Source organism: Salvelinus fontinalis, chromosome 35, assembly GCF_029448725.1.
Source record: "Salvelinus fontinalis isolate EN_2023a chromosome 35, ASM2944872v1, whole genome shotgun sequence".
Taxonomy (NCBI): Eukaryota; Metazoa; Chordata; class Actinopteri; order Salmoniformes; family Salmonidae; genus Salvelinus; species Salvelinus fontinalis.
Window position 1 is genome coordinate 25248355 of NC_074699.1, and position 25584 is coordinate 25273938.

Here is a 25584-nt window from a genome sequence, read left to right on the forward strand (position 1 = left end):
ACCCTGACCTAACTAAAATAATAACAAAAACAAAGATAACTAAGGCCAGGGCGTGACAGTACCCCCCCCCCCCCAAAGATGCGGACTCACTCCGGCCGCAAAACCTGACACAGAAAGGGGAGGGTCCGGGGTGGGCCCCATCATGGCGGCGGCTCGGGTGTGGGACGTGGCCCCCACTCCACCATTGTCAATACCCGCTTTGTAGCCTCCTCCAAATGGCCACCCTCCAAATTAACCCCACCGGACTAAGGGGCAGCACCGGACTGAGGGGCAGCACCGGACTGAGGGGCAGCACCGGACTGAGGGGCGGATCCTGGCTGGCGGACGGCTCTGGCGGATCATGGCTGGCGGACGGCTCTGGCTGGTCATGGCTGGCGGACGGCTCTGGCTGGTCATGGCTGGCGGACGGCTCTGGCTGGTCATGGCTGGCGGACGGCTCTGGCTGGTCATGGCTGGCGGACGGCTCTGGCTGGTCATGGCTGGCGGACGGCTCTGGCTGATCCTGTCTGGCGGAAGGCTCTGGCTGATCCTGTCTGGCGGAAGGCTCTGGCTGATCCTGTCTGGCGGAAGGCTCTGGCTGATCCTGTCTGGCGGAAGGCTCTGGCTGATCCTGTCTGGCGGAAGGCTCTGGCTGATCCTGTCTGGCGGAAGGCTCTGGCTGATCCTGTCTGGCGGAAGGCTCTGGCTGATCCTGTCTGGCGGAAGGCTCTGGCTGATCCTGTCTGACGGAAGGCTCTAGCGGCTCCTGTCTGACGGAAGGCTCTAGCGGCTCCTGTCTGGCGGACGGCTCTGAAGGCTCATGGCAGACGGGCGGCTTTGCAGGCTCATGGCAGACGGGCGGCTTTGAAGGCTCAGTACAGACGGGCAGTTCATGCGGCGCTTGGCAGACGGACAGTTCAGACGGCTTTGGGCAGACGGGCAGTTCAGGCGCCGCTGGGCAGACGGGCAGTTCAGGCGCCGCTGGGCAGACGGGCAGTTCAGGCGCCGCTGGGCAGATGGGCAGTTCAGGCGCCGCTGGGCAGACGGCAGACTCTGGCCGGCTGAGACGCACTGTAGGCCTGATGCGTGGTACCGGAACTGGAGGTACCGGGCTGAGGGCACGCACCTCAGGGCGAGTGCGGGGAGAAGGATCAGTGCGTACAGGGCTCTGGAGACGCACATGAGGCTTGATGCGTGTTGCCGGAACTGGTGGTACCGGGCTGGGGACACGCACCTGAAGGCTAGTGTGGGGAGAAGGAACAGGGCATACTGGACCCTGTAGACGCACATTAGGCCTAGTGCGTGGTGCCGGCACTGGTGGTACCGGGCTGGGGACACGCATCTCAGGGCTAGTGCGGGGAGCAGCAACAGGACGCACAGGAGGCTTGGTGCGTGGTGCCGGTACTGGTGGTAATGGGCTGGAGACACGCACCATAGGGCTAGTGCGTGGAGGAGGAACAGGGCTCTGGAGACGCACAGGAGGCTTGGTGCGTGGTGCCGCTACTGGTGGTAATGGACTGGAGACACGCACCATAGGGCTAGTGCTAGTGCGTGGAGGAGGAACAGTGCGTACAGGGCTCTGGAGATGCACATTAGACCTAGTGCGTGGTGCCGGAACTGGTGGTACCGGGCTGGGGACACGCATCTCAGGATGAGTGCAAGAAGCAGGAACAGGACACACCGGGTTGTGAAGATGTACTGGAGACCTGGTGTGCATAGCCGGCATCAAATCTTCCAGAACTTTAACACAAGTTTCAGGCTGAGTACGAGGAACTGACACAGGTGGCATCAGACAGCTAGCACGCTCCTCAGGGAGAATGCCATGCATACTCTGCCAAATCAACAGCTCTCTCTCTTCACTCTCCTCCAATTTCGTCAACAACTCCTCGAATGTCTCATAATCTCCCCTTCGTTCACTCTCCTCCAATCTTACCAATAACTCCTCGACAATCTCAGACTCACCCCTCAACTTCGCAGACTGCTCCAAATGCCCCCCCCCCCCCCCCCCCCCCCAATACTTTTTGGGGCTGTCTCTCGGGCTTCCTACCGTTTCGCCGTGCTGACTCCATTCGCCGGTATCCCTCCTCGCACTGCGCCAGAGAATCCCAGACGGGCTCCGGCACTCTTAGGGTCGATCGCCCATCTGTCGATCTCTTCCCACGTAGTGTAGCCCAGATCCTTTCCCTATTTCCGTGCTGCCTCCTCATACCGCCGCCTCTCGGCTTTAGCTGCCTCCAGCTCTTCACGAGGGCGCCGATATTGTCCAGGTTGAGCCCATGGCCCTTTACCGTCCAGTATTTCCTCCCATGTCCAGAAATCCTGTGTAGGTGGGTCCTGTTGCTTTCTCCCGTTACACCGCTGCTTGATCATTTGTTGGTGGGTAATTCTGTCACGATCGTCATAATAAGCGGACCAAGGCGCAGCGGGATATGAAGACATCTTCTTTTATTAAAGATGACGAAACACGAAACGAACACTTTTACAAAACAAAACAACAAACGATCGTGAAGCTATAGACGTAAGTGCACACACAAGCTACAAACGTACAACATAGACAATACCCACATTAACCTAATGCCTATGGCTGCCTTAAATATGGCTCCCAATCAGAGACAATGAATGACAGCTGTCTCTGATTGAGAACCCTTCAGGCAACCATAGACTTACCTAGACAACTACACTAGACACTGCCCCATACACATACAACACCCCTAAACACTACAAAAACACATACATTCCCCATGTCACACCCTGACCTAACTAAAATAATAACAAAAACAAAGATAACTAAGGCCAGGGCGTGACAACCATCTCATTTTAAATGTCTTGTTTGTTTCGCTTTATATGCGTATTAAGATGATTTTCTGTAATGAAAAGCGCTACAAAAGTTAAATAAATTATTATTATTACCTTCATTCCATATTCACCATGAAGTTGCATTAGATATACCATGCATTATGCATAACGTGGTCCTGTGAGGCTCAGTTGGTAGAGCATGCAGCTTGCAACGGCAGGGTTGTGGGTTTGATTTCCACAGGGGACCAGTAAGAAGAAAAGAAAATGAAAATGTATGCACTCACTACTGTAAGTCGCTCTGGAATGAAGTCCTTTATGAATCATGCTGAGGCAGAAACACACACACTGGGAGAGAAACTTGATTAGTCTGCGGTAATTGTGCCACAGTGGAACGATTCCCTGAGGAAGTTTGATGGGTATGGGCCTGTGACCGAGGCAGAGGTCTTCTTCACACAACTCTGATGTAATGTTTACTGCAGCAGAGTTTTTTTGTTTACCTCCACGTTGGCTTGTCTGTGTGTGTATAACATCCCCTCAGAGTCCCCAGGACACAGAATGAAAACGTACACAGATTTTTATGACTGCGCATCAACATCAAGAGGAGCAATTTCTCTTCATCTTACTCCCACTATCCATCTCATTCTCTCCGCCTCTCTCTAAATCTCCTACCTCCTCATTCTATTTCTCCACCACCCCCCCCCCCCCCCCCCCCGGTGGCTGTGCAGACTGAGTCAGCTCTTTAGGGTGTTGTGTGATCACCTAGTCTGTTGTGTGATCACCTAGTCTACTGGGAGGGACCTCTCCTGCAGTTCTCATTACACTGTCCCCAGACGACAGGCTAACAGAGCAGAGCCACAGAGCCACTCAGCCCCAGCTCCCACAGGGCCTTGCTCTAATACACCCAGTTAACCCAACACAGCGCTCCATTACCGCTACTGAACCACACCGCTCAGTGGCACTGACACACGGGGCCCACCACCATGGTGACACAGACAGACACAGGGCCCACAGCAGCATCAGGGACTAATAGACTTTTCTCCAGTGGTAAGAATAGCTGACTTTACTGTAATCCTGTATACAGTATTAAATATGGTATAATAGGATTAACAGTATAGATTTATGACTAAATATCTGCTTCTGACACACGTGGTCCAAACAACTATCAAAGCACTGAAGAACGTACAACGGATGTATCAAAGACCCGTTTGTCTCTCTCAATCTGTTCCTTCAGCATTATGCCAAGCATTCACATACTGTGTGGGTACAAATTGGTTCAGTACATATCCTTAGATCTTCTCCAGCTGTGTCTTTACCATGTCCACCAAGGTCATCCTTTTTCAAAGCAGTTGTATTAGAACCATAGGTCATACAAATCAATCTTCAATAGGTGTGACAGAGAAAATGTAATCAATCCCTTAGAGATTTTCATGTGATGCTTTTATAAATTTGATACCAAACTAGCAAAATGACATAAAGTCAGTCAGGGTACTGTACCCAAGCCATTCCTACAAATGATCCAGCAAGTAAGGGGTGAACAAGTTATACTGATAGAGAGTTATTGAATCCGGGGGCTATTTTCAGTCCTCTCTTGTAGAGGGGGTGGAGACTTAAGAGGCTTTGGAAGTCAGGCATCAGGAGTACCCAGCCATCTGCCCCATTTAGCCTGAAGTCCAGCTGGACAGTCTTGAGGAAACAGCGAGTTTCCAGATACTAGGAGAACCAACCCTTCCCTGGTATTTGTCAGCAGCACAGGGTTGATATAAATCTCCTTCTGTGGGAGTTGAAAGGTCATGGTCTTAATATTAAAGGGAATCCACTCCCATTTCAAATACCTCAACCTTCTGGTAGATATCACCAAGGCTATTATTGGAAATCCTTAACTCTTTATGGAAATTCAAGGAATTTCTATATCGCATGTATACAGAACAAAAATATAAACGCAACATGGTTGGCCCCATTGTTTCATGAGCTGAAATAAAAGATCCCAGAAATGTCCCATACAAACAAAAAGCTTATTCCTTTCAAATGTTACATCCCTGTTAATGAGTATTTCTCATTTGCCAAGATAATCCAGGTGTGGCATATCAAGCATGATCATTACACTAGTGCACTTTGTGCTGGGGACAATAAAAGGCCACTCTAAAATGTGCATTTTTGTTTCACAACGCCACAGATGTCTCAAGTTTTGAGGGAGCGTACAATTGGCATGCTGACTGCAGGGATGTCCACCAGAGCTCTTACCAGCACACTTTATGTTCACTTCTCTAACATAGGGTCAGTTATTTGGTCGATAGGCTGTTGGTCGACCTAGATTTCTTTAGCCAAGCAGTATAAATATTGTTTTTCATGTCTCAGTGGACTAATCCATTGCGGAGGCCACAGGGATGGCACAGACCGTCACTCTAAGACATGTGATACTGAAATTGTATATGTTTATATTCTGCAAAAGTAATGGTGCAACACTAAGAAATCAAATATTATTTTATAACAGCAGCAGCAGAGATGAGGAAACAGCCCTTGCCTTAAGACCTATTCGGGCGGGATTAGTTATACTGGGGGTGGTGGTGTAATGTAATTATGTGCACAAGCACAAAACAAAATATCTGTAACATTGTAAAATGCATCAGTAAAAAGTATTGTACCCATTTAATGTAACCCTTGCTGTTAATAGATTGCAAAGCAGCATACAACTGACCTAAACGTTAGGTCAGAATTATGAATTCACTTTTGCATCCATAGCCTTAAAATGCATCTCAAGTGCACTGTTTCACATCTGAAGGCTGGAGGGCATTTAGGATGTCTACTGTGGATCGCTAAAATATCATAATGATTACGATCACATTTTCTCAATTCAAATAATATGGCGACACTATACCAAAGATGGTTTGGTATGGTTTAGAAACTTGAGAACCAAGCTCAAGTTACCAGTATAGCTTTGTTATTGCCTGGACGTCACCCGTAAAAAAAAACTCCAGCCTTCAGTCATAACTGTCAATTTATTGGAAATAATAAAGAATTACAGGGGGCAATTTGGAAAAAATGTATCCCGTCCAAATCTTCCTCTGGAATAACAGACATTTTGTGGTAATAATTTCATAACAGGCCCACACCTGTCTATATAAGGTCCCACAGTTGACAGTGCAAGTCAGAGCCAAACTCAAGCCATGAGGTCGAAGGAATTGTCCATAGACCTCAGAGACAGGATTGTGTCAAGGCACAGATCTGGGGAAGGGTACCAAAACATTTCTGCAGCATAGAAGATCCCCAAGAACAGTGGCCTTCATCATTCTTAAATGGAAAAAGACTCTTCCTAGAGTTGGCCGCCCAGCCAAACTGAGCAATCCGGGGAGAGGGCCTTGGTCAGGGAGGTGACCAAGAACCGGATGGTCACTCTGACAGAGCTCCAAAGCTCCTCAGTGGAGATGGGAGAACCTTCCAGAAGGACAACCATCTCTGCAGCACTCCACCAAATCTGGCCTTTACGGTAGAATGGCCAGATGGAAGCCACTCCTCAGTAAAATGCACATGACAGCCCGCTTTGAGTTTGCCAAAAGGCACCTAAAAACTCAGACCATGAGAAACAAGACTTTCTGGTCTGATGAAATCAAGATTGAACTCTTTGGCCTGAATGCCAAGCATCATGTCTGGAGGAAACCTGGAACCACCCCTACGGTGAAGCATGGTGGTGGCAGCATCATGCTGTGGGGATGTTTTTCAGCGGCAGGGACTGGGAGACTAGTCAGGATCGATGGGAAAGATGAACGGAGCAAAGTACAGAGAGATCCTTGACAAAAACCTACTCTAGAGTCCTCAGGACCTCAGACTGGGGCGAAGGTTCACCTTTCAACAGGACAACGACCCTAAGCATACAGCCAAGACAACACAGGAGTGGCTTCGGGACAAGTCTCGGAATGTCCTTGAGAGGCCCAGCCAGAGCCAGGACTTGAAGCCGATTGAACATCTCTGGAGAAACCTGAAAATAGCTGTGCACCAACTCTCCCCATCCAACCTGACAGAGCTTGAGAGGATCTGCAGAGAAGAATGGTAGAAACTCCAAATACAGGTGTGCCAAGCAAGAAGACTCAAGGCTGTAATCGCTGCCAAAGGTGCTTCAACAAAGTACTGAGTAAAGGGTCTGAATACTTATGTAAATGTGAGATTTCCATTTTTTATTTGTAATCCATTTGCAAAAAAAATCAAATGACCCGTTTTTGCTTTGTCATTATGGGGTATTGTATTGAGATTGATGAGGAATTTATTTTTAAAATCAATTTTAGAACAAGGCTGTAACGTAACAAAATGTGGAAAAAGCCAAGGGGTTTGAAAACTTTCCGAAGGCACTGTATTGCTTCTGTTGCCTGTTTGAGTGTTTGTTTAATAGCCAACTGATTCTGTGAGCACAAAGCTTTTTAAAATGGCAGAATGGCAGATAAAGCAATTTCACAGATTTGGCTGTTTTTAATCTTTGCTACGCTGTAATAATGGCTTTACAATTTTTTTCCAGTTCAAACAGACTGGTAATACTTATAATTTATTTAGTGTTGTTTACACTGTTCCAAACAGGCAGAAAAATGATATTGTAATCTAACAGCACCTGTTTGTCACACATAATATGCACGTAGCGCTCCCTCCTATAGCCTGCTTTTTCTTGATCTCCTTACTGTTATTATTACAATTATTATTATGATCATCATTATAATAATAAGTAATATCATTATCATTAGTGGTCACCGTATAGTATCCTTGTATAACCATCATCGAGCTGTAGGCCTAAGAGCACGTCCTGTCTAGTCTTAATACCACACCTTACTGAGGCTTATATTTCAATATATAGGCTACTGTATCAATCAATCATTCATCCGTTCATGCCATCACACGAGACGTTCATGCTTTGAAATGCAATCAAACATTTTAGATGTAATTAAATAACAAAGGGAGCTTTGAATCATTAGCCTGAACAATAAATAAACCGCAATTCACAAATGCACGCAACTGTTTTTAGTCTACAGTAATAAAGGCTTTATATTTATTTTTTTTCTCTCGTCAGAAAAGACTCTGGTAGACTTATTTATTTAGTGTTGTTTACACGGTTCCAAATGGTCCAAACAAAATTGTATATTGTAATCTTGAGGTGAAAGAAACACACGCCTATTTAGTCGAGGTGCTGGCAAGCGGAGTGGAACACTTGACAAATTAAAGGAGAGCCGCACACTCTGGGAGCTCAGATGCAATAATTTAATAACCTAACATCCAACGTTGACAGACAAGCTGTCTTCATCAGGGTATAAATATTGTAATCTAACAGCAACTGTTTGGCAAACATAATACTCACGCAACCTTTGCTCCTAAACCTTCCCTTTTCTTGATCTCCAGTGGTTTCCACAAGTAAGTCAAATGTCTTCCACAGATCTGACTTCCTCTTTCCCTCCTGAGCAACCAGTAAACATTCACCCAATTTGAGTTTCTTTTTCACGTCCTCCACATCCATTTTGCTGTCGACATTACTGTGTTCGGAGTTTGTTATAACCAATTTATTGATGTGATTATGATAGGCTATAGGTCAGGCCCTATTGGTCACATGCATGCGATGCGTACATGTTTCATGTAAAGAGAGCAAGGGTTGAGGGAATAGGGAATGTTTTTCCTGAACAAATTAGGGATTTCAGTAACAGAACTTTCCAGAAAGAAAGTAAATGGCTGAAATTATATTGCAGCTTCAACATGGACAGCGCAAAAAACACTTGCTGTGCTGTGGTGCCTTTTCGCTGCAGTACGAAGGAGAGAGAGACAACGTACACCAGTCACACACTGTCTTTTTTTTAACACAGTGTGACCATTGGGCTCTTTCTTTAGTCATTTGTGGGTCTTAATTATTTAATCAAACAGTGTGCTTAAAGCATCAGACAAGCTCAGTGCATACAGTATGTAGCTGGTTTTATTCAAACACATAAGGGTGTGTGTCTATATATGGAAAATAAGTTCAAACACTTTGGCCATTCAATTGGTCGAAAGAACGGGGACAGCCCTACTCCACCATAAGCCGCCTCCAACGTCTTTTAGAGATTTTGGCAGTACGTCCAACTGGCCTCACAACCGCAGACCACATGTAAGCACACCAGCCCAGGACCTCCACATCCGGCTTCTTCACCTGCGGGATCGTCTGATTCCAGCCACCCGGACAGCTGATGAAACGGTGGGTTTGCACAACCGAAGAATTTCTGCACAAACTGTCAGAAACCGTCTCAGGGAAGCTCATCTGCATGTTCGTCGTCCTCACCAGGGTCTTGACCTGACTGCAGTTGCGTAACCGACTTCAATGGGTAAATGCTCACCTTCGATAGCCACTGGCAAGCTGGAAAAGTTTCCCGGTTTCAACTGTACCGTGCAGTTGGCAGACAGTGTTTATGGTGTTGTGGGGGCGAGCGGTTTGCTGATGTCAACGTTGTCAACAGAGTGCCCCATGGGGGCAATGGGGTTATGGTATGGACAGGCATAAATATGGACAACGAACACAATTCAATTTTATCGATGACAATTTGAATGCACAGAGATACCGTGACGAGATCCTAAGGCCCATTGTGTCCCATTCATCCGCCGCCATCACCTCATGTTTCAGCATGATAATGCACAGACTCATGTTGCAAGGACCTGTACAAAATTCCTGGAAGCTGAAAATGTCCCAGTTTTTCCATGGCCTGCATACTCACCATACATGTCACCCATTGAGCATGTTTGGGATGCTCTGGATCGACATGTACGGCAGCGTATAATCCAGTTCCTGCCAATATCCAGCAACTTTGCGCAACCATTGAAGAGGAGTGGGACAACATTCCACAGGCCACAATCAACAGCCTGATCAACACTATGTGAAGGAGATGTATCACGCTGCATGAGGCAAATAGTGGTCACACCAGATACGGACTAATCCACGCCCCTACCTTGTTTTTTAAGGCATCTGTGACCAACAGATGCATATCTGTATTCCCAGTCATGTGAAATCCATAGATTAGGGCCTAATGAATTTATTTAAATTGACTGATTTCCTGATATGAACTTTAACTCATTAAATCTTTTAAATAGTTTATATTTTTGTTCAGTGTATGAAACCTATGTGAGTAACAACAGGCTCTACTTTCCTCTATTGAATATATTGTCCTGGCCTGCTTCAATGTTATTTCTCAAATGTTTCATAGTCAACCGGGTAGCGGGCGCTAGCCAAACCCTCCAGCTAAGAAAGACACGACCTCCGTACGTTCAGAGCATACAGATGAAGAGTGTTGCGCCATGTCGCCCTATGGCCAAGTGGCAGACTGGCTGAGCTAGGCTGTGATGTGCTGATCTGATTTGGGCTGGGCTAAGATATGTTGGACTGAGCTAGGCTCCTTTGAGCTAGTTTCGGCCAGGTTGGATTGGGCCGAGCCGAGCCAAGCTGGGATGAACTGGTTTGGGCTAGTTTGGTCTGACTTCCACTCCCAGTCCCCTGCATCCAATGGGTCACAATATGTGGTCTGAAGCTGTCACACACTTCTTATGATCAGGGGCACTTTGTGGCTGAGAGCTCAGCAGGGAGGAATGATAAATAGATCAAACAACCTTACTGCTGTGCTTGACACTGAGACTCTGATAGAATGATAACAAGCAGGAAGTCATAGACTCCTATGAAAGGGAACGGTAATGACAGAGTACAATCATGCCATGAGCTAAACACTAGCAATACTTAATTGATATAAATATGAATGTAAACCTCAACGATTCAATCTGTGTTTAAGTATGTTCACACCAGGGAGGTAGAGAAAACAGTATTACTTCCTCAATCAATGAAGTATGGAGAAAACCATTTCAACAAATAGTGAAATAAATAGCCCATCATCACTGAATTGAGCAACTGAGATATGGGACAGATGTATAAATTGTCTAGCTGGGTCCTGAGAGCGGTGTGAGGAGTGACCCCACACAAACAACACATTCCAAACAGGGGTGTTACTGTCTGCCTGACCACAATAACAAGGAGTAGGCTAGTCAGTGTCTCTGGACAACATGACTGAGCTTTAAAACAACCATCTGTGTCCTCAACCTGCCTCAACACACACAACTATACTGACCACACAGAAACAAGTGAACGTGAAACAGTTCAACAACACAGTAGTCAATATTAATGACAACATGCACTAAAGCACCATAATGGTTATTTCGCTTCCCTTTCTATCCGTTTTCCTTGGGGCAAGAGACAGCATTGCAGAGCTAAAAGGCTTGGTTAAATGCAGGTTTCCTCTGTACACCAGTCCACAGTGTTGCTTTCTGATCATTTAGATTCAGCCTGAGACATCGTAGGTAGGCAATAGCCAGATGTCTGCTCCGCACTAACACATGATAAACAAGTCAAAACTTCCCTGCCAGGGAGCATACCCAGACGCTTTACGGTAGGCAAAGCAGTGAGTCTGCAGCAGCTGTTAGCAACCTCTAGCACATCAAACTGAGCATATCCAGGTAGCCATAAAGAAGGCTACGGTACATCTGTGCTAGTTCTGCTATAGGAGTCCTCCAGGAGGGGACATCAGCCATACAGACCTGCTATGAGTCCCATGGTAGAAGGGGTTCCTGGCCCTGGGTTGAGGGGTGTGTGAGGAAAAGGAGGAGTATCCCGGCTCCCTCCACATGTTAGCTGCAGGACAGGACAGGACAGCTCTCTGCTCTGTGTTGTACTCCACTCAGCTGTGATGCTGCCGACTGTTGACGTTGTCTCAGGAACGCATTTAAACACTGCTTCCCGCTTCTTCTCCTGGGCTGTCCCACTCAGACGGAGACACAGGGGGTGGGGCTACTGCAGCACGCCCACATCTGACATGAGACCCTCCCCAAAACAGCCACAGCTCTGGGGTGGGATGGGAGGGCCGAGGGGCCCAGTCCACCCCAGGGCAGCAACACAGCAGGACTAAGGAGGACCAGAGGGAGACCAGAGTGGAGCCTCGGCCATGGAGCAGTAGTAGTAGCAGCCTGGGATTGCCAGAGCTCCCCTCCCTCTCCTCTCCTCTCCTATGTGCATTCCACAGTGGAGCAGTGACGTCAAAGCCCTTTCCTTTCCTGTGTTGGGCTGGATGCCCCCCGCTCTCTGCTCCATTCTCCTGCACTCATGCATGCACCCCTGTCACACTGGCAGCATGTGCAGGGGAAGGGAGGGGAGAGCCAAAGGGGGAGAGACGGGGGAATATTAGGAATAAAAGAGAGAGAAGAGAAAAAGAGAGAGAGAGGAATGGAGAGTAGTAACATGGAGGGAGTAGGGAAAGATGTGGAAATGGGAAAAGTGAGGGAGGGAGAGCGAGAGAGAGAGCGAGAGGGAAAGAGAGAGCGTCCGTGCCCTGAGAAATAGCAGCGAAGCATTGGCAATGCGCCAGCAGCCTAAGAGACTGATTACTAGCCCTGCTGAAAATGGCTCCTATCAGCTAATGAAGGGAGGGAGGGGGGGGGGGGGGGGGGCACAGGTTAAGGATGACTCCGGCAGCAGGAAAAAAGATCCTCCAGAGGAGAACTCATTTCCCCAGCACCATCCTTATCCCTCATTCATCCCTTCTACCTCAGCCCCCTTCTCATCCCTGACCCCTGGTCTGTTCCACATCTACTGTAGCACTGCCCTCATCCCCCCAGCCTCATCCACTGCTGCCCTGCTCATCCATCCACACAGACAGACTCTGTACCCCAGTCTCGTAGCATCTACCTCCCATGAGTCACTTGTACTCACATTCCAAACAAGGGCCTTTTTAGCATTGTAGATTTTACACCAGTATGGCAGATTCTCCAGTCTAACCGCACCAATTATGTCATTTGGAATAATGCATAATACCGCATTCGGCATAGCGGGACAAGAAAGCAAGAAAGGCGGTGACAGCAAAAGCAAGCCAGCATGAGGGTATGAATTGCTATGGTGATTTCAGTAAACAGTGAAAATTAACATCCTGTAGAAAACAACGCAGACGGCAAAAGTTGAAATATTTGAACTCTGGCAGCAAGTCCCGTCTACCGTAGAGGCTAACGGCATTTACAGTCATGCTCTCATTGAAAACAATGATATCCGGTTTGCCGTCTACCTCGTACCATCTAAATGCAGCATTAGCCTGACCCTGCTCTGCTTCCCAGGAAGCACAAATACACAAAAACCAGAGACTAAAATGGAATTGCCAGGGACCTCACGATACGATATTATCATGATACTTAGGTGACGATGCAATATGTATTGCGATTTTCACGATTGTATATGTATTGTGATTCGATACTGCGATTTTATTGCGATTTGATGTTCCAAACATATTGCTCACTATACACTCCGTGGCCAGTTGATTAGGTACACCACCTCGTTCATGAAAATGGTTCCCTCCTACAGACAGTGAGTCACGTGGCTTGCTATATAAAGCAGGCAGACAGGCATCGAGGCATTCACAGTTACTGTTCGATTGAACTTCAGAATGGGCAAAATGACTGACCTAAACTTAGGAACGCACAACTCGTTGGTCCTTGTCACAGACAGGCTATTAATTCAGCAGACGACCACATTGGGTTCCACTCCTATCAGATAGAAACAAGAAGAAGCGTCGCGAGTGGGCACGAGATCACCAACACTGGACAATTAAGAAGTGGAAAAACATTTCCTTGTCAGACGAATCCCGGTTCCTGCTGCGTCATGCTGATGGCTGAGTCAGGAATCGGCGTAAGCAGCACCAGTCCATGGCCTCATCCTGCCTGGTGTCAACAGTACAGTCTGGTGGCGGTGATGTAATGGTGTGGGGAATGTTTTTCTGGCACACGTTAGGTCCCTTCATACCAATGGTTCTATGCCCCGAAGAATGCAGGCTGTTCTGGAGGCAAAGGGGGGGGGGGGGGTCGGACCCGGTAGTAGATGGGTGTACCGAATATACTGGCCACTTGGTGTACGTCACTGTAGAGAGACAAAATTAGTTTTGATCAGACAGGGAAATAAAAGTGCTGAAAACATGTTGGCTCACTATTTAAAAATAAGACGGAGAACAAGTTATAGGGCGAAAAATACAGGAGTTTTTCTTTTTTTTCCATCGATACTTGGAAGTCAAATAATATTGTGATATGTAACTGTATGGATTTTTTTGCCCATCACTAGTCTATTGATGTGCTTCATGCTCTCTCAATGTCAGATCTAAACAACTAGGAGTTAGTGAAGCTATCAAAGCCACCCAGGAGACAAATGATGTACACTGCCTGTCTCTCTTCCGCCACATATTACTTATGCACTTTTATCTGAGCTGAAGCTGGTGGGCATTCATCATCAGACCTCCTCATCCTCTCATAATTTTGTAGGAACCGAGGGTGAACCTGCAATGAAATGCAGGGGTTTTGAAGGGCATTTCATAGTGAGTGCCTCAAGAGAGAATAGAGCATCTACTTCAGCCCCCTGTCCACCGTTCCCCTCTGCTTCTACTTAGCATAATCACCCTGGCTTCCTTAAATGGCTTCTTCAACCTCCTACACACATATTATCACACATTCCTTATCCAGGGAGTGCTGATAGCTCACACTTCCTGGTAGACAGACACACTTCTTCACCCACTTCTGTTGAAGACTTTCCACCCTGATACTCTCTGATACCAGGCTAGCCTCCTGGAAGATGAGCTTCAAATCAATTCAACAGTGTGGGGTTGTCACACCAGAGCAAGGTACAAAACAAAGTGAATGGTGAAACCCTAAATCTGGGTACTGGGAAAATGAAACCTTGCATCAAGTAAGCCACAAATCAATGAACGCTATCTATTATTTATTTCCATGTGTGTCCATATCAAATATTCTACTCAGCATCTTGAGAGCAATGTTGGGATAATATCAAACAGGAACAAGCACCATGTATGGGTATTGATAGTGATACCAATGTCTGGGGACAAAACCACAGCATTACAAACAGGAAAACACCATCAACAAAACCATGGCCACATCCACAAATATGACACCCAATATATGACTACTACTGGCCGGCTTTGATAGGCCACGTAGTACATAGGTCATTAATTAACTCTGAGTAAGATATAGAACCACAACATCACATAGTTTATTGAACCTCGCTGCTGTTAGTGAGTCTAAATTAGGTATATGCACAGGCTGAGCTAATCCTACATGAATACAGAGCCTTTCATACAGTATAAGGTTGCAAAGGTTCCTCTTTCACATAGCTATAAATAATATCTTACCTTTGCCTTTCACACCAGCCACAAGCTATGAATTCCTCCTGTTGGTCTGTAGTCGGTTGGCTAGTCTTTCCCTCCACAATCCTCAGTAAGTCACAGCATTGCATTAGTTCAGAATGTGAAGAGCAGTATTGTAACCAACTGACTAGGTATCCCCCTTCCCTTTCCTTCCCTAACTCTGGAGGAAACTCTGTTTTCCTCTGTCCTTTACTATCCTTTCAGCACTCCTTCCTTCCCAGGGTGTGACCAGCGAGCCTGCAGTGTCTGCAGTGAGCTGCCTGCAGTCCCACAGACAGAGACAGGGTTGGGCTGCTTGTCTCAGGAATGTGCCTGGATGAATCTGGACTCCCAGCACCTCACACTCCAACTAGGCCAAAAATATCCTGGACTGTCCTGGGAGGGTTCTGTCCTCAGAGTCCACCAATGGAGAAAACAATCATCACAGATCAGGATGTAACACACACAGAGCTCTGTTCCTTCCCAGTGAGTTCCCCTGTACCTGCGTTGAGTGTGGAGGCAGAGGGCTAGGTGAGAGGGTGACTGGGGAGAAAGCAGAGTGCAGCATCAGACAGGGGTATTTGTGCTGTTTCAGCCACTCGCTGATCTGCCCCCACTGTCACCCTGGGCAACTCCGTCAGCACCTATGCCGCGCCTCCTCTCTGGGACACAACTATAGAGAGACGATAAAGAGACAGAGAATTTCCCACCACTCAGTGGAGAGAAAAAGGATGAGGAAAGAGGAAGGGTACCGTCTAGCCCACCAGGTAAAGCAGTCTGTTCGTCTCGGCTCTAAAGAGCATTAGTCTCTCAGGTTACAGCAGCCATGCAGTCGTCTTTACAGACAGACAGTGTCTCGTCAAATCAGCAGTAAGTGATAACCTTGCTCTCCGGATGCAACCGTAATCTTCCAGTCTGGGGCCCGTCTCTTCTTCAAGACAGGGGCGAGACAGACAGACAGACATATACGACTAGATGAGGCTAGAAGGTTTGGTGAAGCTCTTAGGGCACACTGGTTAAATAGGACAGACCTCTTAGGGCACACTGGTTAAATAGGACAGACCTCTTAGGGTTGAACCAGTATCCCCTGTAATCTGGGTAAGAGACAGATCACTGTTGACTGCTGTTAAAATCTGTCAATAAGCCTTTCCACAGTAACAAGGCCCCAGCATCTCCAATCAATGCCCATATCAAACCCAATTACACATTGATGTTGAAATTAAAGACCCTCTATTGGGTGACTGGTGCCATCTGTCCTGTTAGCCCACGAGTTATGACACCATTACAGAGAGAAAGGAGCAGAGACAGGACATTGTAAGGATGAGGCTAGATACAACCTCTTAATTGAATAGCTATTTAATTAGGCCATGACGTTGTCCTGGGGCATGTTCAGTGAGGGAACGAACATTACCCAAAAATTACCCATTTACTTTTGAGTATGGAATGGCTGACTAGAGATATCACCTTGATAAAATGTGAGAAAAGAGCAGTGAACAGAAATACGTTATGAAATGAACATGTTCTAATACTGATCTATGTAAATGACAGTTCATTTGTGAAGGCTGGTTGCCAGGGACGACTGACCTCAGTTGAGATGTGGTGTGAGAGGTGAGGTGAAAGTCAAGAGTGGTTGAAGAAGATTCAACAGCAATACCTAGTGGTTGATCTGAGAACAACCATAGTTCAACCTATCTGACCGTGTTCCACATTACACATGCATGAACCCACGAACGAACGCACACACACACACCACAGACACACACAGGCATACACACACTCCAGTGACCAGAGGATGATTCATTCAGACAGAGATGACTTTTCTCTCCCTCTACAGATATTTCACCAGTCTTTAATGTCCTGAGGCACTGCCATACCCAAAGCCCTAGGCTATTTGTCCTCTGATCACTCATGCCTCAGTGAATTAAGGAGCCACAGAGTTATAACTGGGGGCCACAGTCGGGCAGCTAAAGACAACTAACCACTGCCCAGCCATAATTAGACACATAAATAGTAGAAATCAATAGAGCCATTACTGTTTGATGTGCCACAACAGCCTGGGACGGGACGGCCGCCAATGTGTTACTTTAGTCAGCCATGTGTGTCTACCGTGTCTACCATCTCTACTCAGTGGCATTAATCTCCCTCTACACTTCTCACAACAGCCACAGGATTACTGTATGGACACTCCTGTCACAAACTCATATGGCATCTGTAAAACTAACAATAATAGCTGTAGAAACCACAGAATACTTTTTAAAACAACTTGCCTATTTCTCTCTACTCAAGATAGAGGATAAACAAGAGGATAATATACAGTAGACTTAATGCAGCTTGCACAAAGCACAGCCAACCCACTTTACAGTGGATGGGGGGAGAATCCACTCCATCATGAATAAACAATTTGTTTTGCATCTTTGCACAATGGACCAAATTAAATTGCATCGCGCTGAGTCCTCACACTCCCATGTGGTCGATGTGTTCAATAACTGCTGCAGTAAATGAAATTGCTCCAGATCTGCTTTCAGTGGCATACAGCAGATAGAGCTTTCCAATTGAGGTTTTCACACTCAATAATCTGTTAATGTGAACAGCAATATTCAATCACAAAATCCACAGTCACTAACTGGTACAGACCATGATCTTATAAACTCTATGATTTCACGTTTACTGGAGGCGAGCTGTACCCTGTGAGATCCAAAAACCAGCTAGGACTGAACTTCTCAAGCCCTGTCAGAGGCAAAGGCCCAGGCATTAGGGGCTCTAGCTGGAGGATCATTTGAGGGATATTTTCAGGTTGGACGACGTCCCCAGTGTGATGACACACATACAGAAGGTCTATAGCATCAGACACGTTGATTTACACTACAAACTGAGAAACACACTCCTACACTTGACAGAGAATTTGAGGAATCCAACCTTAACCAGTAATAAATACAATATAGAATAATTATTTCCATAGTGTGACAAATGTCTAGGATTTAACAACTAAGACAAATTCATGGAAATTGCTGCCCAAGTCTTTCACAGTTATCAAATCAAGCCATTAAAAGGACAAGAACAGACACAAAAGGAAAATAATAGACACCACAGAACAGAGACAATACAACACACAAACGTCGGAACATTTTGCAAATGAAACTTAAATCCATGAAGCATGCAGAAGGGATGTTCAGTGTTCCACGGAGCTCGGTTGGGAGAGTGAAAATCTCAGCGCCAGAATTTCCATTTACAAAACAGAGGAGCTTGGAAGCCCATCAAGAGATTCCAGTCAATCCCACACTTCCAAACCAAACACTGGGAATTCTGCATGGGGGCTCAATGACAACACTATATTGCTTAATACTGCAGGTCAGCTTCATAATCATCGTTCTCTTACACTGACTTTCTCTTGTTAATAAGCATTTGCTCATTCCTCCCTCTGTGCCAATCAAAACTTTTCCTGTCTGAGAAATGAGGGAAAACTGCAGCATATTTCTGCAGTGTCTCCACTCCCAGTGTCTTTCTGACAGAATGCGGCAGGCAGGCAGGCGGGCGGGGAGGCAGGCAGGCATGCGGGCAGGCAGGCAGCCGAGGAGCTGCTGTCATGTGAATTTAAATCAGTAGGAACAGACCCAGTGTTTTCCCTCCAGAGGGGCATTGGAAACAACTCTTGAGGTGCACAGGATCCTCCCTCATGAAGAGAGAGACAAATGACAAGAGACCAACCACAAGCATTCCACAACTCACAAACTATTATCCACCTCAGCTGTTTTTCCCTCAGCCAACTTCCTTCCCAAGAGATACTGCACATGCAAATACAATAAGTATTCCAAACATTAGGAACACCTTCCTAATATTGAATTCCCTTTTTGCCCTCAGAACAGCCTCAATTCGACGGGGCATGGACTCTCACCTGGATGCACCTGGTCAGTCTGTCATGGAATGAACAGGTGTTCTTAATGTGTTGTATATGCAGTGTATGTCAATGCTTTATCTTTCAGCCTACAATAAAAGTGTATACATGTTCAAGGTGTTATCTATCATAATATATTTTACCAACCCAATCTTCTGAGGCATTACCTTGCACCTTCTTCTTCTATAGTTTCCTCCCGGTCTTCTTCCATGTTGACCTCCCTGTCTTTTTCTTCTTCTATGGTCTCCTCCCTATCTTTTTCTTCTTCTATGGTCTCCTCCCTATCTTTTTCTTGTTCTATGTTCACCTCCCTGTCTTTTTCTTCTTCTATGGTCACCTCCCTGTCTTTTTCTTCTTCTATGGTCACCTCCCTGTCTTTTTCTATGGTCTCCTCCCTGTATTTTTCTTCTTCTATGTTCACCTCCCTATCTTTTTCTTCTTCTATGTTCACCTCCCTATCTTTTTCTTCTTCTATGGTCACCTCCCTGTCTTCTTCTATGTTCACCTCCCTATCTTTTTCTTCTTCTATGTTCACCTCCCTATCTTTTTCTTCTTCTATGTTCACCTCCCTATCTTTTTCTTCTTCTATGTTCACCTCCCTATCTTTTTCTTCTTCTATGTTCACCTCCCTATCTTTTTCTTCTTCTATGTTCACCTCCCTGTCTTTTTCTTCTTCTATGTTCACCTCCCTGTCTTTTTCTTCTTCTATGGTCTCCTCCCTGTCTTGTCCGGCAGCCTCCAGTTCCAGCAGTACCAGTTCATGTTCAGCCAGGCATTTAGCCTCCTGACCAAGAGGTATGCAGCTGCAGCAGGTTCCCATCCTGGCCCCACTAGCCTCTCCTCTGCTGCCCTGCTGCTGGCCACCCTGCTCTGTCTCTGACCATCTGGACCATGACTGGCCCATCCTCTATAATGTAGCTCATCACAGGAAGAAGATTGTCTCATCTCTGCCCTGACAACTGTTAATGTATTCATTGCAGGCTCCACAATTAAATATATCAAAAGTCCTTTTGGTGAGTGATGGAATGCCTGTTTCCCAGCTCTGCAGTACATAGCCACCCACTGTATCAGCCTCTCAATCCACTCTTTGTCCTGCTCCCTTTCATTCAGTGCAGTGTTATACCCCCAACCCTGTCTATGTTCTTAAACTGCCATCACCCTAATCTGTCACCACGAACATGACGTTGACATGACAGCTGTGTTCCTAACACCTTGGCCTTGAGTGGCTGTTCAAACCATTACACAGGTTAGGACAAGATGAATGTGGAAACTGGAGACCTGGATGGACATTTAGACATGACACCAGTGTATTTGTGACTAATGACAAAACAGCCTTACAGTATAAGTAAACAAAACATCTATGGCTCTTTTAAAAGCGCTTTATAAAACCTATCTATTATGTACTAGTATTAACTTTAACCTGTTAATAATCTGCCCTTGAAACAAGACACTTAACCCTAATTGCTCGACTTGTACATGCAGTGAAACAGGACTAATATAAGCACCCCCTATTTGATATGTCATTTCTTTTAGAATGGATCCTGGCATAACTCCAGACAGACTACGTGCTCAGGGGCAGTGTTAAGCTAACACATTGTTTCCTCTACCACAGATTAAATGATTCATTCTGCAGCAGGTAAAGTATTCTCAGAGAGGAGAGCACTATAGCCCCTGTACCACTGCTGCAGCCCCACTGCAAACAGCTTCTGTCAAAACAGGAAATCATTAAAAATTATTGTCACGGCCTCTGCCTACTGCCTCCAAAAATTCAGAATAATCACTACACCCCCATTCTCCAAACATCAGGGAGGGAGAGAGCCAGGGAGAGAGGGCCAGAACACAGGAGGGCATGACTATCCTGCCTCTCCTCTCGGCACATCACACACACAATGCTAGAGCTGTCAGTTCAGCCCACACACGGACTGTCAAAGTGCTTCTGAGTTTTCAACAGCATTACGTGAAAGTTGACCAGCTACGTAAGAGACGTATTTGTTTTGATTATGATTTAGCTGAGTGATTAAATACTGTATCACCTAACAAATCCAAGTATGTATTTGGGGATGGAAAAGTGACTGCCTGTTGGTGCTGCTGATACCATGGTGGTGAGTGCATGCAGGTGAATGGAGGTTGACACACAATGCAGAAGAGCCCAGTCATTCACTGATTACAGCCTTCAGCATGGCAAGGAGCGATTCCAGAGTGTTTGGAGAGCTTGACATACACACTGAGGGGGGCTAGACAAAGAGAGGAGACAAAACCCTCTCAGAAATACTAATGTCAGGTGAAGGTCACAGCATGGTCTTAACAAACAGCTGAGAGAGGAGTAGGACAAGGACTGTTATTTACACACTGGATCAGACAGACAGCACATCTCACCAACATGCTGAAGTGTGAGAGACAGGGGGTGAGGATTCTTTGTAGCCATCATAGCCAATGTGTACAGAGATGTTTGTGTACTTGGAAACAAATAGAAAAGACAGCTTTAAGCCACCCTGCAGTCTGACCTCTCATAGACGCCCTGGGCTGAATGAAACAGACACATGGTTGAGCAGTGGGAACTGTGGAATTCCACTTCTCAGCAGGAAACCAGGGGGGCACACTGCTTCATTAAACCTGGAAAAAAATACCTTCACAGAAAGAGGATGTTTACTCTGTGGTCAATCTTTCTGAGAGAAGATGAACAGCTCTTTGAATGGAGTTTTCAACTTTCTATTAGTTTCAATGGGATAACAGCAGTTAAACCCACCTCCAGCCTACTGCATTGAGAGTAGCTTGGCTGCGGCTGGGGCTGATACAGGGAGGTCTGTCTGATTGGTATTCAGTGGCATGCTTCTTATCACTCCCCCGTCATCTCTCCCTCTGCCACTTGACACAGAAATATCTGAATTTCAATCAATTCCCATCTAATTCCCTAGTCCTTGGAGCAAACATGACATTAATGGACAAATTCAATACTGTCCAGACCATCTTACCTACAGTACATCCACCTGAGGGAATCAGGGCTTAGTTCTGGGTGGTCAATTGAACTGTTATGATGAGGCCATAATGATTAACGTAATGAAAGTGCATTCAGTGTCTGTGGTGAATATAGGCTTTCTAGGAAAGCACACCAGACCTGCCAACACTGAGTCATAACAAAGACAGAAATGACAGCCGTCAACACGTTGCTGTAAGAATAAAATAGAAGTGTGTTTCCTTAGAATTACCTTCCAGAAAGACTCAATGACTATTTTTCTTCCTGTGTCAACAGGATGAAAGGAACAGTTGGGGATACACTTTAAAAGGAATTCTGTCAAAAAACAACTATTTTAAAAACCGATCCACTAGGGTCAAGCAGCCCCAGTGAAAAGAGAAGTACAAAGGACGGCTAAAGTTCTTCCACTCTCTGTGGCAGTTTGAAAGTCAGCATTGAATATCAAAGATATTTTTGGCAGTTTCAAAAGCACTCAAGAGTTGAATACAGGTACTGGTGTAACCGTCAAAAACTATTGAATTTGCTAAACTTGACTAGGTTTGCTGACTAGGTTTGTCATCTGCATTGACGGAGATGATCATTACCATTCAAACACATGTTCCTTCAGAACAAGGGGATCTTGGTATGCTGAGGCCAAAGGTCAACTAAAGCATTGTGACGTTAGTTTGTAGCCTTCCTTCACTTGGCGACTTGGATCTCTGCACCAGTGAAGCGTGGATTTGTTGTATGCAGAAAGAGAATGCTTAAATTAGTGGAGCCTAGAGATGTAGGGAAACTGAGCTGCCTTTAATCTCCATTTAAAGTGTTTTGCTTCACTTCACGGCTAATTAACTCATTCTTCCCAGAGTGCCGTTATACCGCAGAACAGACAATACCAATTAGAAGACTGGAGGGAGGTGGCAAATAAACACAGAGATCTGAGATAAATAAAAGATTGATGGAACCATCATTTCTTATTAAGAACAAAAATGGAAGGATATAGAAGAGAGGGAGTCTGTGTGTGTTTATGGAGTCTGTGTGGGTCTATATGGATATCGTACACTTCCCCCTGTCAGTCCCACAGGTTTGCAAACCCCAAACAACAATAGCAACATTGTCCCAACAGGACACCATTGTACCTCAATTGGATCATTTCTCCCCTGGGGGAGCTATAGAGTTGCACTTTTCCCAAAGCATTGACTGCTCCAGCTATATGTTTTCTGGGGGGGAAACTGGGAAAACCACTTCACAGGCTCTAGTGTAGCTACTTAAAACCAAGTGAAAGAACATTCATATCTTCAGAGTAGATTTTATCAAAAATAAATACCTCTCAGTCTGAGTAGAAAGAATTCTAAAGAAATGCAAGTCAGGAATATAGTGCCAGATTAAAGTAACAGCCAAAGAGCCCTGGTCCACTCTGAGACAGGAGAGGTTATCTAACTAACCCACCATGTTAGAGAGCACTAGGCAGACCTCCATTCCGCCACTGGCCTACATGTAAATTAATGTGAGTTTTACTACGACCGCGCTGCCTGTCTCAACAATCCCTTCTTTGTACTCTAGCTCCGCTGGTTTCCACCAGCAACCCGCTACACAACCAGCAGACCGTTGTCACGGCAGCGCCATGTGGACTTGGATTCCGCTCAGCCTGTCACAGCATGCTCCCTGGACAGCAGGGGGAGGAGGGAAGGGGGGGGGACCCCAAAAACCTATACAGACAGCTTCATCCAATGATTATGGGAGACTTCAACCTAAAGTGCTACTGTTTGGATGAGACCTCAACCACATCTATGTCAGTCATGGAGTAAATATGACTGTGGTTTGAAAAGAGTTTCGCTTTTCGACAGGGGCTATCAGTCATATAAAGCTCTACTTCACAGTTGACTGTCATATTTCTGAGAGACTGGAGGTTTGATGAATTAACCAGCCCATGCCTCCACTCATGGTGCTTAATTAGCTGAGTGCTGGGTGACCGGGCAGGCAGGTGGGCTATGCATTACACGACTCACCCATAATTACCTTAAAGACACATGGGACAAATGTAGAAAAACCTGGCGCCTTCCAAGATGGCAGTAAATCAAATTAAGCTCTGATGTGGCCGGTCCACTGTGAAGTATTGAAGAGCCCACCATTAGGTGAAAATAACAGAAGCCACATCAGCAGAAATGAATGATTCCCCAATGAGGGATAATAAAGAGGCCAAGCACATCACAAGGACAAACTCAACATCTCTCATTGGCTCTTCCTAGACATGAACACATGTTCATATTAAATGGTTAAAGAAATTTAAAAAGTCCTTGGTTGCACATGTAGTTACTTGGAATCTACAGTTCCGGACCTGGTGTAATTACATGCAACTACATTGCAGTAACTAACTGATTTGATAAACTTTAGGTAAAGTAGCAGTAGAGTGGAACAAAGAGAACACTTTTTCCGTTCTGAACTTGGGAAGAGTGTCAAGTTTGAATTGTGTTGAAACCACAGCCATACTTTATGGGAATTCTAATGTGAGAAGAGGGTTGTAGGACAGTCGTGACTTGGCCTGTCCCTGTCGTCTGTTTGGTTCTCAGAAATCTGCTGTTACCTAACCCACCAATGTTAAAACAGCACAATGACAAAGACACAATGTCCAGCTAGAGCCAGAGAAGAAGACCAAAACAGGATCCTTGCTTTCATCAAGTCATTTCAGCAACAAATAACCAATTGATTTTACAGCCAGGCGGACATTTGGGCCATCATACATCTCCGGGTTGGCCTGTTGTTCTCTTTTCTCAGAGGCCAGAGAGACGGGCACAATGACTCCCTTCATGCAGCACACAATCAAAGTGTCAGCTATAACACATTTCTACAATCATTTTCTTTGCCCTTTTAAAAACTCACATGTCTGAATGCCAGCTTCCTGTCTCAGTTGTTTCTATAGTGTTTACATAAGGTGCGTTGAATTGTCTGTGGTACGAGTCCTCCATCTCAGAGCAACACATTTCCAATGCAACATAGGGAGGAAGACAGCGGCACAGACAATCTGAATCTATCTTGCACTGGGCTGTTTAGTTGGCAGGTGGGAGGACATGGATATCAGTGCCTTACATACAGGTTGGTGTGTGCTGTGCTGAATGAGTTATACTCCCACAGTCCCACCAGACTGAGTCTGTCTGAGACTACTGAGGAACACAGCAGACTTGAATGGGCATCCACCCATCCACACCAGTGTTGCTAAGCACTAGAAAGCATCTGTCTGCAACCACAGAACACTTTCATTAGTAATCAATGAGTTATTACAACTGCTTTGAGTCAGGAGATATTAACAATATTAACACAATCGTGTTATACTGAGGCTCATGTTTGTGCTGTGTGCCGCTTGGAACAGACTTTGTTTGCTCCCAATCATTTCCTACATTCAACAAACTATTCACACAAACAATAATACAACCATAGCAGTAGAAAGCACTTTATGGCAGGCTCTCTGACTGGGGCAAGTGAGGCAAACTAAAAGGGGCATGACTGTGGACAGAGTTGCCAGTGTTTTCCAAAAGTACATAGAGTAGCCAGACAAATAGAAAAAGTAGCCAGCCAGACGCTCAACATTTTTTGCCGAAAGAGCTCTATTTTTGTGGCCTGATTCCATTTGAAATACACAGGAAAACGATTGAATACTTTATTGAATTTACCTCCCAGATTGTAAAAATGATTTGTGGTATTGTGTAGAAAGACATGACTTTACAATTGAAATGACTGAAAACGTATGATTTCAGTGTATTGTTATTTGT

The 25584-nt window shown here is 45.7% G+C and overlaps 1 protein-coding gene across 18 annotated transcripts in view; it reads right to left on the bottom strand.

Moving 5' to 3' along the window:
- The window catches only part of LOC129834604 (pleckstrin homology domain-containing family A member 7-like), a 160830-nt gene that overhangs the window by 128380 nt on the left and 6866 nt on the right, over window positions 1-25584 (bottom strand). For 12 of the 18 annotated variants that reach the window (XM_055899746.1, XM_055899755.1, XM_055899754.1 and 9 more), the window contains exon 1: window positions 19032-19783. The exons of 5 other annotated variants lie outside the window; for them this stretch is intronic. In XM_055899746.1, coding sequence (XP_055755721.1) covers window positions 19032-19768 — 737 coding nt within the window. In that variant the 5' untranslated portion in view covers window positions 19769-19783. Of the gene's footprint in view, window positions 1-11343; window positions 11772-19031; window positions 19784-25584 lie in introns of those variants that run through there. One more of the 18 variants, XM_055899758.1, reaches the window with a different exon arrangement.